The 13862-nt window shown below is 41.7% G+C and overlaps 1 protein-coding gene and 1 long non-coding RNA gene across 2 annotated transcripts; one reads left to right on the forward strand and one right to left on the reverse strand.

The window, feature by feature from the left end:
- Positions 1-3702: 3702 nt before the first annotated feature.
- Positions 3703-10605, reverse strand: LOC114625980. Its single transcript, XR_003712161.1, has 3 exons — positions 10581-10605; positions 5596-5768; positions 3703-3775 (listed from the first exon to the last, which is right to left on the reverse strand). It is a non-coding gene; the product is annotated as an uncharacterized LOC114625980 (long non-coding RNA).
- On the forward strand, positions 8073-12420 carry LOC114625979 (cyclin-dependent kinase 4 inhibitor B). Its single transcript, XM_028773355.1, has 2 exons — positions 8073-8204; positions 11488-12420. The coding sequence occupies exons 1-2, from the start codon at positions 8073-8075 to the stop codon at positions 11746-11748; spliced, it is 393 nt and encodes a 130-aa protein (XP_028629188.1). The 3' UTR covers positions 11749-12420.
- Positions 12421-13862: the final 1442 nt, after the last annotated feature.

Raw genomic sequence — 13862 nt, forward strand, 5'->3', positions numbered from 1 at the left:
AAAAGAAATACAATAAAGACTACACTGGTTCCTTCTCATCCTAGTCAGAATAAGTTTCATCAAAAAACAAACAACACACACTGGCAAACATGAATATTTAATACACTGTGGTGGGGAAGGAAATTAGTTCAGCCTTTATTGAAAACAGTACAAAAGTTCCTCCAAAAATTAAAAATAAAGCTAAGCATATGATCTTGCTATACACCGTTCTTGAGTATACACCCAAGAGGAATCAAAGTCAGCTCACCGTAATCCACCAACCCACATTTATTGTAGACAATCTTTGAAATTAGCTTACATGCTTATCCATTAAAGAATGAACGATTTTTTTCTTTGCTTGGCTTACAAAGAAATTGATTCACTGTGCCATCTTCACCGTATACTTTGTTCTGCCTCATGAGACCACCTGCCCTTCCACTGTCCATCCCCCATTTTTCTGTTCACTTACCTCACCAACAGTCTCCCGTTCTTGTTTTCATGTTACAGATCATCATCTATTCCTGTTTGCTACTCCCCATCAGCACAGCCTTGGGCCTCGTCCCCTTGCCTCACAGTGCTCTTCCTGCCTCCTATATAGATACATCTACACACACACACACACACACACACACACACTTAAATCTGGATCCCACATGTGACAGACAGACTTGGACCTTATTTCACATAACACAATGATCTTCAGTTGCATCCAATTAACTGCAAATGTTATAACTTCATTTCTCTTTAAGGCTCAATAAAATCCCATCACATATAAGTACCACATGGTCCTCACTTCTTTGTCTACTGATGGGCAATCGGCCTGATTCCATATCTTAGCTACTGTAAATGTTACGGCCAAGCACACACACTGCAAGCATCTCTGTGGTGAACTGACACAGAATCCTTCAGAAATATACACAAGAGTGGCACAGCTGGATCATATGGTCGTCTTAATTTTCAGTTTTTCAAGGAACCTGCACGCAGATTGCCACTGTGTCTGCACCAGTTTACACTCCGACCGGCAGCATAGGGTAAGAGTTTCAATTTCTCTACACCCTTATCATTTGTGGTTTGTATTCTTGATGAGAGCTGTTCTGACTTTGATGAGGTAGTCCCAAAGCAGTTCTAATGTATATGGCCCAACACGGAGGCCTTAAAAACAGGTCAAAGAATGGATCGTTTTACTGCAAATGCTCAGACATGATATGCAAATCAAAAAAGATCAGGGGAGCACTTGCTTCAAAGCTCCATCCGCTCTTCCACCTCATTCCCCAACCAGTAACTGACAGACGAAGTTGAATGCTGGCTGCATTTCTCACCGTTCCCACTGTGTGACCTCTCTACCAGCAAGGTGCTTCACTCTGGTCCCAAACACTTGGTAAACTCTTGGACTGCAAAGTCTCTGCCCAGAAATAGATGGCACCTCTCCTTTTCCTGTATGAACACAGCTTTGACTGAAAGGCGTGCACTACATGACAGAAATGACTAAACTGTTCCAATTTCCCTTCATGATGAACTTTGAGTTTATAACTTTGCATCTAGAATTTCAAAGACTTAGGAGTAGAAATGCCCCATATAATAATTAATACTTTCTAAACTCATAATTGTTATCCATAATCCATTTCATAAAAGAATATATTATCATCTGAATTATGAATCATAATTTGAATCTGCACATTGTGATATTAATATTACAATATTCAAACCTTGGTGATTACAAATACAAAGGAACTAAATTAGTACAGTGTGCACAATTAAATGGAAATTTGAAAGTACTTGAAAACAGGTCACTGAAATCTTTTCTGACAGGTTAGTGACTAAATTAGAAGAGCTACTTTCCAGTGCGTCTCTGTTTTCACACAACCCTAGAAGATCACCTTCCAAACAGTTCCGGAGACAACTAGTGTGCCTCTCAGTGGCACGTTCCACAGTGATTTCTACAAAGAGAGTTACGTTGGGTCAGGGAATCAGAGATCCGAGGGAGGTCACACTATGGCCACTAATATTCTCCTACATTCTTTGAAGCATCACAATGCTGCAGAGAATCCAGACCTCTGAAATTCAGACCAGTCCATTTCTGGTTAGATTCAGATCAAACAGTCCATTAAGAAGCCCACACAAGCTGGACAGTGGTAATGTATACGTTTAATCCCAGCACTCAGAGGCAGAGGCAGGAGGATCTCTGAATTCAAGACCAACCTGGCCTTCAGAGAGACATCTTTATTTCTCCTGGGGGAGATCATGAGAATACTCTTTCCCCAATTGCACTATACCCGTGGTTTTGCCGATCCAGTAGGGAATGAAAGAACATAATATGGTGGTTGATGTTCTAATACTAGGATTCACAAATGTGAATTCACAAATGTGCTAGGTCCCACATTTCTAGAAAGCTTCCCCATCCCAGATTGTTTCTCAAGCTCAGTGTAATTTAAATTGTGTTATCATTTTTTACATTAAAATGGTCCCAAATTAAGCCAGTTACAAAGCTCCATCACTGCCAGAGAGACAGTTTCCAAAACATAACTCACACATGTTTTGAGATGAGTTCTCACTGTGAAGCTAGGCTGGCCTTAAATCAAAGCAATCCTCCTGCCTCAGCCTCCTGAGTTCTGTGATTTCAAGTGTGAACTACTAGGGCTGCCCAATACTTCTTTGTTAATTTTCGAGTATTAATTTAAAAGCAGTATGGCAAATGAAAAATCCCGAATTTGTTTCATATGCTTTGTTAACTCTTGATTTTAATTTGTCTGAGACTTTCACTTTAGTACTGTCTCCATTGAAGACCACATCAAAGGTTCTGAGATGACAGTGTCAGACTTAAAATCCTAAAGCTGCTGTCATCATAATGATACTGAGCTCTGGCTTGCCATGATCTGGTCCAAGCTTGCACTCCAACTCTGTCTTGGTTTGTAATGACATCAACATTTCTCCCTATTAAATGCTTGAGTATTCGTCTAACTGATGAATGACAAAATCCAAAGAATTTAATGCTGTCTTCATGTTGGTATCAAGGTCTACTTATGAAAGCTTCATAAGATATTAAGATAATGGCTTTATTATTTATTTATATAATACAAATATTTTAATGACTTTATATGAATATGCATTTGGATATATTGATATTAATTCCTTACAAGCCAATTCTAACCTGTTTTAGCACACAAAGGGTATTAAATAATATTTAACATTTTTACTTTTTTTTGCATGTATTAATTTGGGGGGAAGAGGGAAGTATGTGCCACGGCACATGTGTAGAGATGAAGGGACTGCTTGTAGGAGTTGGGTCTCTCTTTCCATCATGTGGATCTAGAGATAAAACTTAGCTTGTGAGGTTGGCTGGCAAACTCCCATACCTACTGAGCCATCTCACAGGCCCAATCATCTTTTTAAGTATTATTTCCTCCTAAAAAGACCCAGCATTCTTCAGATAAATTGTTAAAATAAAACAAGAAATGTGGAAGGTAACACTAGAATATACTGTCATACCAAAAATCAAAAGATTTTTAAACAAGACCACTGAATCATACCAAAAAAATTTAGGAACCAACTCACAGAGGCCACTGACCAAAGATAGGGCTTACAGATCAACACAGATTCTACAGGACTGAAGCACACTGCTTAAATCTTAAGTACAACAATCTTCAAATCATTACTCATTTTTAGAATACGCAAGAGATAACTCATCATCTAGAAAACTTGCAAATGAATTTAAAAACACTTAGTGCCTGTCTTGACCTTCTTGTATGTAGATGATCAGGTGTCGAAGAAGAGCATATCCTCTTGAGAGCTAGACCCCCTGGAAAATGAAGGAAGTAAAGTCAAGATACCATTATTCCTCAACCCCCTAAAGATATGACAGATTATCAGAGAAATCAGTGGTGCTGATGCCTATAATCCCAGCACTTAGGAGACTGACACGGGGAGGTAGAAAGTGAAAGAGCAGCCTAGGATCTGTGACAAGGCCAGACTGAGCAACTTTGTGAAACCCTGTCTCAAAAGTCCAGGACAAGAAGGGGGCAAAGAACACTGTGACATAAAAGACACGAAATGGGATGTAGTGTGAATCCTGGGATAATAATTACCAACTAATGGAATAGAGAAAAACCAAGCCTCCTACAAAGGAGGTGGGTTGTATATAATTTGAAAAGATCCCAGAAATGATTCTGTATTTCTTCCTCTCTCCACTTGGAGATACTGTATTAGAACACACAAATGGCAGCCACTGTTACATCACTACTCCTTGTGACCACTTACCTACTTCTATTCACACTTTAAGGTGAATCTGTATCTAGTGGCATGAACTAGCACATAAATATCCTCAGTGATCTTCATGATATACAATATTAGAGTTGATTGTACAAACTCACCCCTCCTGATCTCCAAATTTAAAGCCAGTTTATCATTTGATTTTTCTGTCTCCTGACTTAATGAGTCCTCCACTTGACCCAGGTACAGCTAACACACTTCTGTTGAAACTGTACTCCGCCCTGATTCATCTCGCACGGTGCCTGAGCCACAAACGTCAGGTTGTTCTTCATCCTGGAACCACCTGGGCTCCAGAGACATATCAAACGCTTAGCTATCTCACCTGCTCTGATGTCAAGGATAAATGTATTATCATATCGGTATTACACGTGAAATGTCATCGTTCAAGTCTGTTAAGGGTTGCTATGGTGTTATCTACCTGGGGAAAAGAAAGCAGTGTAGAAAGTAATTGTTTGCCATCTTATTGCTTCTTTCCTTTTGAGCCTACTACAGATGCTGCTACACACTACTCAGTGCAGAGAGCAGAAGCTCTGAAGCCACACAGTGCAGATCCCACCTCTAGTGACTGGGTAATATACACGTTTCTTATTTCTCTCATTGTTTTGTCTTATCTGTAAAGTTATGTTACCAGTGCATGTTACATAAGACCTTTACAGAGATAGAATGTAATAATAGCATTTGTAAGGCACTTGGAACAGGAAATAGAATGTTAATTTCTTTTCCTTCTTTCAAATATAGTGAATATTATTCTTATAGAGATAATATTATGTAATACAATAATATCTGAAAAACAAGTTAAGCAGGTTGGGTTGGTTTTTTTTTTTGGGGGGGGGGAGCCCATTGAGTTTCTTTATGGGTGTTTCCTGTTATTTTGTTTGTGATCTTTTAAAACAAGGCCTCACCCTGTAGTCCAGGCTGGCCTTAAACTTGCCACAATCCTCCTGCCCCAGCTTCCGGGATGCTGGGATTACAGGTGGTGGCAGGTGGGGGAGAAGGCATTAAATCATCAAGGTTGGTGTCCCCAGAATCGGTCGCTGAGGATAAGGACCACCCAGACCAGCAGGACGGGTTGTCGCTGTCCTTGGTGCTGGTTACTGCGATCGCGCGCTTGGCAAGCGGTGCCCCTAACCCCAAATGCTTTTCCTTCAACTTGATGAGTAAAGCTCCCATTTCTTTCTCATGGAAAATTCTCAGTCATTCTGCTCATCGGCTTTTCCCCTGTATTACCGTGATTTTCTTGTGTTTTCTTCAAAGGAAAACAATTATTTTGCATTTTCTCATTTATAAAACGTTTTGATTCCCAGAAACAGGAACTATACAGAAGGTAACTTAGAAATTGGTGTAAAGTACCTTTTACTTTCCAAGTTTCAGAGAAGTTCAAAGCTCATTGTTCGGTTATGCGAAGCAGTGTGGTCGTGGTGAATATTTTAACACCTTCAGCACTTGCCGGAGATGCAGTCCCATGGCAGAAAAACTGTCTAGTATCCACAAGAGTCTGAGTTCAGTCACAAGTACTGAAAGGACTAAATAAATAAATAAATAAATAAAATCAAACTAATACCCAAAATACCCAGTAAATATATCTTTCAGTAAAAAGAACACACTAAAATCTACCCTCAAATTAAAAGTTAGGATTTAGGACATAGTCAATATTCAATGTAGGTATGTTGGACTACATTTAAAATTGATGGATCCATTAGGAAAAAACTGATCCCCACAACATCCTTACAAGTCAGACTACTGGATCTACAGAGATGGTTCAGTGGGTAAAAGTGTTGTATAAATATGGGAATCTGAGCTTGGATGACAGAATCTACATAAAAGACAGGGATTGTCCAAGACACAGTTGTAAATGCTGGGGGAAGGGGAGAACAGAGATAGAACCAGAGGATCTGGCCACCGGTCTACCTCAAGGTTCAAAGAAAGACCCTGCCTCAAAGCAATAAGACAGAAAGTGGTAGAACACGGCACTCAGCATCCTCATCTAGCCTCCACATCTGTGCACACATAATATGCTCACATCTCTCTCTCACACACACACACACACAGCCCTCTGTGCTACATCTAACTGTGAATTAAATTTCAGAGTAGCAAAGTTTTATTGGTAAAAATATCCTAGAATCTATTTGCTTCACACCCACCAATATCAACCTTCTGGTTTAGTTCTTCCACTTGCTAGTAAAACACCAATGTCTTTCATTTCAGAAGCTCTGATTTCAAACTACCCATCTTTCTCCCTCTGGCTCCCATTCTTCCTGTGTACACAGGCGACAGTAAATGAGTGACTCCCAAGGGGCATGGGGGACATAAACAGTTTATAAACACCTTTCACTCAGAAGCAGACTTCTAGTCTTCTGCTGAGGACTGAGTGGAGTAGTCGTCAGCAAATAGTTCTAAATGGGGAATCTGACACAAGTGTATCAGAAGATGTGTTCTCAAGTCTTTGGTTTTTATAAATAAAACACCTGACTTTCTTTAAGACATCCTTCATAAGCACTCTGAACCTGTTTTGTAAATAAGAACTGCCCAGCCATTCTCACACAGCATATCTGGGCCCAGAGTTATTTGGAAACAATGTGTGGCTCTCCTCCTCTTTCACTGTAGCAACAGTTGTAACATTTAAAAACTTTGAAGCAGTATGTTCAGTCTCCCCTAGGAAGATTAGGGAGAAATGCAGCACTTGATCTTTACATCTTCAGAGGAGGGTTTAATGACAGGTTCACCCAGTTTAATGACAGGCCCAGCACTACACCCTAGTTTTATTGTTTCATTATTCCTGCATAAATGCTCTTTATTACACATGATAACTAAAAATCAAATACTTGCTGAGGTAGGTTTAAACCGGTAAGAGGGCAAACTAAGATATATAGTATACACGTGGAACTGGACCTTAGGGTTTTGGAAGGAAGTCTAGTTAGTTATATACTGATTGTCTTTGAACTTCTAGATTTCAGGACCCTCCTGTCTCAGTCTCCCAAGTAGGTGAGTACAGGCACACGTCCAGGGATCTTAAATCCTTATGATCTACTTTTCTGTGCACGTGACGTTACCTTTCTCTATTTTTTTTTTTTTAACTTCAGAATTACAACCAGAGCTCAAGAGAAAAAATGTAAAGACAGGCAAAACAGGATCCTTGGAATGCTCTATTATTTTTCTGGCTGACTAAATAGGAAGACATTGTCAAAAGAAAACTGCTCGGTCTGATGCTAGATGTGAAACTCGTTAAATTCAAATACCGCCTAGAGATGACCTAACCTTGCATGACAGACGCTGTCGCTTTCAGAAAGCTTCAGTGGAAAATTTTCACCCTAAAGGCTTTCTTTCAGTCAGACGATTGCAAAAGAGCGATTAAGGTCTCCAGAGCGAAACCTGCAGGCCTGGGCTAAATAAAGACCTCTGTTCCGCCTGCTGAGTGTAGAGGGACAACTATTTCAAAAATAGCCAACCGGCCACGGTAAATTCCAGATTAGGAAACTCAATGTTCTGCGCAGGCGTCTAAGACCTTCCGACTCTCGGATACCGCCCCCGATCCCGCCCATCTGCCTCATGACGTAACCAAACGTGGGCGGAGTTAGATTAGCAGGCGTGGTCTGAGGGGGCGGGGCCGGCGGCGGTGCTGAACGCTGCTGCTCAGTGCCGGCGGGTTCCCCACCCGGCGCGAGTCGGCTGTGCCCGCGGTGAGGTTCGCAGGCGCTAGCGCTAGAGCGTTCCCGGGACGCTCACCGAAGCTGCTGGGTTCCCAGAGAGGAGCCGCCGCTCAGAGACGAGGCTATAGCAATCTCACGGCCGGCAGAGGACCATTTATCCCACCGACCGGGGACAAGGGCATGTTGGGCGGCGGCAGTGACGCGGGCCTGGCCACCGCCGCGGCGCGGGGGCAAGTGGAGACCGTGCGGCAGCTCCTGGAAGCCGGCGCAGATCCCAACGCCGTCAACCGCTTCGGGAGGCGCCCAATCCAGGTAGCGGGGGTCCTCAGGCCTTGCCGGCAGAGGGCGCACGAGCGCGGTGCCCTCCGCCGCTGCGAGTCGTAACCGGGCACCACCTGGGCAGCCCTCTGCTGCTGATTGTGTGCGTGCCCGACGGGAGGCAGGTTTTGCAAGAGCAAAAATCCTGAAAAACAAAAACGATCGAAATATCCCTCTGCACTAGATTGGCTTTTTCTTCCTTTTGCGATGCTGGATCTGGGACCCAGGGCCTCCGTACGTGCTGGGCAAGTGCGCTACCCGTGAGCAACGTCTCCAGCCTCTGAATCTTGGCAATGGTGGAAAAAAAAAATACCAATATTTATTCTGCCATCTTACAGTCACAGAAAGAAGACCGCCACTCCGGGAGCAAAGTGGGAAAGGGAGGGTCAGATAGAGAGAACGACGCGATAAAAATGAGATTACCAGTTACATGGCCTAGATTCAGGGAATTCCAAAAAATTGTAGTGTGTGGGACGAGAGAGTTCACTGTGAACAACGGTATGAATCTTTTTTATTTTCTTTTTCCTCAAACTTAATCGCATTCATAGGACTAAGGATTTTGCAAACCCAGCATTTAATTCCTTGTATGCGGGCAGCAACAGTGTGTAGTTTTCACTGCGAACAGGCAAAGCCCTCCCAAGAGAACTGTTGGGTCCTTTCGGAAGGACAAAGGGGTTCCCTAAACATTCTATGGACTGCTGAGATACATTTGTTCTGTGTTTACTAAACCTGCTGTAGTATTGACTTTCTTTCTTGACTTTCTTTCTTGAAGATCTAACACAATGCTTTTGTGCTCTCCTGTTGATATCTATAGTCGCCTTTTTCATTCACCTCACCACCCCTCTCTGGGATGATGAAAATCAGCGCTCTTGTTCCTAGAGTAGGTTTTTAGGAAAATAAGTATCATTCCTCCTTAGTTTATACGAAAAAGAGGTGTTTAACAAAAGAATATCTTAAAAGTAACAAAAAATAATTGTAAAGTAAGTATAAAGACCATATAAAAAAGTTTATTTATGATTTTCTTTACTAAAAACTTTTAAATCTTTTGGCGGCTGTAAAATTAGCCCTTACCTCGCTAAAAGAAAGAAAGGGATTATTGTGTTTCTTGAAGGAAGAAAGAAATGTTTCTAATATTAATGTAATAAAAACTGGCACATGACTACTGCCACTGTGTAAATTCCAAAGCACATAGGCCCACCAGAAGTGACTGTTTAGGACAGTTAGAAGCCAAAACCTGTTTTATTACTAACTTAAAATGTAGAAGCAAATGTTTGCACAGTGTACAACATACACAAATAGCTGCAATGGGGATTACATCTTCAAAACATTGTTGTTTGTTTTTCTTAATTATGCATCTTTGTGATTTTAGGTACTAATCAAACTTTTTATACAGAGAAAAATACCACTTACCATTAAAATTTTGTACAATATAAATGAATGTTAATTTCACATTACAGTGTATGTTCACTGTATGTCTAATCTTTCCACTGTATATCATACTAAGTTAAAATGTTATAAGATGCTGAATAATTTGTTCCCATAATGTTATATAAGCTTGGAATGTGACAGCTTTCTCCTGATCTCCGATGCTCAAATGATCACAATACAGTTTGTGAGCACAGACCTTTTTAAAAACTGCCTTGTTTCGTTTTTTTCCTGTAAAGCATTGCTCTAACTTCTTAAAACAAAACAACCACCATTATGTGGTATCCGCATTTGCTTCCTGTTGCTGTAAGAAGCACCATGACTAAAAGGAACTTGGAGAGAAAGGAGTTTCTCTGGTTTACATTTAATTGCTACAGTGCATTTCTGATGGAACTCAAGGCTGGAACCAAAGCAGAGATCATGGAGGAACATTGCTTACTGGCTTGCTCAAGGCTCAAATTCAACCACATTTATTCCAGGTCCACATGTGAGACACACACCCAGAGTGGACTGGAACACACACACACACACTTGTCATTAACCAAGAAAATGTCCCACAGATTTGCCTACAGACCATTCTGGTGGGGGCTTTTCATTCAGCTGAGGTTCCTCTTCGCAAATTAGTGTGTCAAACTAACCAGCATATATGGTTGGTTACACCTAGAAGGCTAGAGGAAAACAATATAAAATTGTGCATAGAAAGCCTGGTTTCTGGTGTCCTGTCTCCAACATATGCTAGGGCAAGGTTGGCACAAACTTTGTAGAGTAACCAACCAATGCCAGACTTGACTAAAGGCACACTCCACAAGATGGAACCAGATATTGCTTGAGTGACCAAGATCCAGAGACTATAGCTCAGCAAACTAGGGTAAAACCAAATAGTATTGTTCAAAAAGAAAAAAAATAGCAACAAAATGACTTCTAATGACATTCTGCTGTACTTACACATGTCTGGCCTTGCTCAGCCATCATCAGAGAAGCTTCCTCCTACAGCAGATGGGAACAGATATAGAAGCCCACAGCCAGACAATATGCAGTGAGACAGACCTTGGAACACTCAGGCTTAAGTGGATGTCTCCATCAACTCCCTCCCCCACAGGGCTAAGGGAACCCTGCAGAAGAGAAGGTAGAAATAGTGTAAGAGCCAGAGGGGATGGGGAACACCAAGAGGGAAAAAAAAAAAAAAGGTCCTCTAAATGACCAAAGCTCATATGCTCATAAGAACTCACAGAGACTGAGGCAGAATGCACTGGGTCTGTGTGGACCTACACCAGATCTGTGTATATATTATGGCTCCCAGTTTAGTGTTTTTATAGTGCGCCCAAGTGTGTGAAAGAGTAGTCTCTTCAGTCAGTCTTGTGCCTTCTCTTGTGCCCTTTCCCTTCTGTTTTGTTCAATTCCGATGTATTAGGGTTTTATTTTATATTTTATGCTATCAGTTAGAAGCCTGATTGTTTTCTAACAAGAGTCAGAAAGGGAACCGATCTGATAAGAGGGGAGATGGGGAGGAGCTGAGAGGAGTAGAGGGAGGGGGATATCATAGTCAGAAATTATGTGAGGGGAAAAGTCGATTTTCAGGAAAACGGTAAAATACAAAAAAAAAAACTAAGCTAACAAATCACTTAACGAAATCTCTGTTGTCCAACGTTCCATATAAGAAATAAGCCATTTTTCCACTCTTTCTTATTGCTTCACCTGTGGAGAATAAAATGGACTCCATTGAGTTCAGCCTAGGCTATGATGGGTGGGGAGTGGATTGAGTAAGCAAATGAGAAACCAGACACCTGAAGCTTGCTAGCGTCTTCACATCCCCTTCGTAACCTCTGAGCTCTTTGTCTTCTTTTCCCCTCAGGTCATGATGATGGGCAGCGCCCAGGTGGCAGAACTGCTGCTGCTCCACGGAGCAGAACCCAACTGCGCCGACCCTGCCACCCTCACCAGACCTGTGCACGATGCAGCTCGGGAGGGCTTCCTGGACACGCTTGTGGTGCTGCATAGGGCTGGGGCACGGCTGGATGTGTGTGATGCCTGGGGCCGCCTCCCCGTAGACTTGGCTGAAGAGCAGGGCCACCGTGATATTGCAAGGTATCTGCACGCTGCCACTGGAGATTGATGGCAGGTTCCCTCAGCCTCCTGCAAGGACTTTTTTCTCCCCAGCCCCATCTAGGAAGACTACAGGCATAAAGAGGATCAGCAGCCTGCAGGCCTTCCAGAACTTGAACCCCATCCAGGAAGGCAAAGCAGCTGAATCTGGCTCTTGATCCTCACCCTGAAGCCACGAGAATCACCAAGGAGTATTGTATGTACCTTTCAGAACGTGGTGTAAAGTAGCAAGGGAAATTCTTGAATCTCCACAAGATGCTGCTGCTGTGGGAACTGGAGACAGCTTGACATTTGGGTGGGAGCAGTCAGTACCTTCCCCTGTGAACTCAAAATGCACATGATCCTCAGGTGAGAGGGGAAACCTGGAGAGTTGATGAGAGGCTCTGAGTGGTTCTGTGCACTGTCATGTGTGGGGAATTCACCTGCAAGATGGCATTTATAGAATACGAGGAGTCACCTCCAGCTCCACAAGGAAAATAGTGAACCCACAGTTGCCTTGACAGACGCCACATGTACACCGCCCGATGGTGAATTTTACTGTGTAGCAGTTTACTCTATTCAAAATAGTTTAAGAACCCCTTTAGAAATTTTCTACATTGGAGTTGCTCTTTAGTAACAGTGTATTTAATAAGGAAAACCTTTAACAGTGTAACATCTGCTCCTCAGCAGAGGTGAGACTGAAGTGCCTCTTGTTTTTGTTCGGTTGGTCTTTTTGGTTGGTTGGTTGGGTTTTTTTTTTCCCTTCTTTCCTTCCTTTTCAAGACAGTGCTTTCCTACGCCTGCCTTCGTCTCCCAAGTACTGGGCTTATAGCCTGCACCCCTCCAGAAATTCAGGTTCTCATGAAACTGTAACACTCCTAGTGGCAAAGCACACGTTGCTTTTATCTTTAAGCTGTTTATTTCTCTATTCAGTGTTCCTGTATAGTGTCTAAAGGGAGCTATTCTAGGTGTCCTGTTAGATGACAGGCCTGTTTATCGAGTCAGTTACCTTGGGCTACTTCCCAAAAAGGAGATTGAGTATGAACTTAGTGAAATCAAATGATGACTCATGGGCTGTACTGCTATCTGCTGAACAAATTGTGGATGTACTCTGGGGGGCTTCCAGTGTGGCCTGGTTCATTTTGCATTGAAACAATTGATACATCATTGTTTTAATAAAGAATAAACAGTTTAGGTAGACTCCAAGATGTGGAAGATTTGGCATTAAAGTGTATTTTCCAGGCCGGAGAGATGGCTCAGTTCAGTTCCAAGAACTTGTAACAGGTGACTCACAACCACCTAAAACAACAGTTTCAAGGATTAAAACCTCTTCCTCTACAGAAAACTGCATTCTTGATACTTGTGCATACACACCCCCAACACACACACACAATTTAAAAAAATAAAAATAAAAACTTGAGCCTCGAGAGATCTCCATGGTTAAAAGCCTTTGCTGTTCTTCAGAATTCAGTTCCCAGCAACCATAACAGGTCCAGGATATTATGACCTCTGCAGGCACCCATACATGCCATACACTTACATTTTCACACAAATATTTTAAAAGTTCATGTATTTTCATACATTTACCACAAAATCCCAAATGATAAAAAATTCAAATGCTCACTGCCTGTCCTTTGTAATAAATCCAGAAAATGATTTCAATCATTTATTCTTAAAATCTGCTCATAGTAAAACATAAGACTGACACTTTATGTTTCTATGTGTCAAATATAGTGAATATTCATCTAAAATAGAGAAGAGGAACTAGAAAACAACTTGAGAGTAAAAAGAGGTGCCTCTGAACTAAATACACAAAACTTCCCTATCGATTCCTTATTTCTCAAATTAATATATTACCAAAGAAGATGAGGTGAGAAATAGTTCGTATCTTTTGGCAAGGGCAGCATATTTATTGATACAGTTTACATTTACACTGGGCATGCTTTTAAACATATTTGTTCCTTAAACACTTAAACCTTCCGTTACGTGCAAAAGTAAGTCAATTTGGCCCCCAGATGTGGATCTTTTAAAGTTTACAAATACTGGAACTTCTTTAGCTTGTGGAACAAGAGACTAGCAAGTCTGGTATGGGGGGAGGGACAGAGTTTTGTAGCCCTGTGCCTTGTGCAGCATCTGAAATGTAGT

The sequence above is a fragment of the Grammomys surdaster genome, unplaced genomic scaffold, assembly GCF_004785775.1.
Source record: "Grammomys surdaster isolate TR1022 unplaced genomic scaffold, NIH_TR_1.0 225, whole genome shotgun sequence".
In the NCBI taxonomy this organism is placed as follows: domain Eukaryota; kingdom Metazoa; phylum Chordata; class Mammalia; order Rodentia; family Muridae; genus Grammomys; species Grammomys surdaster.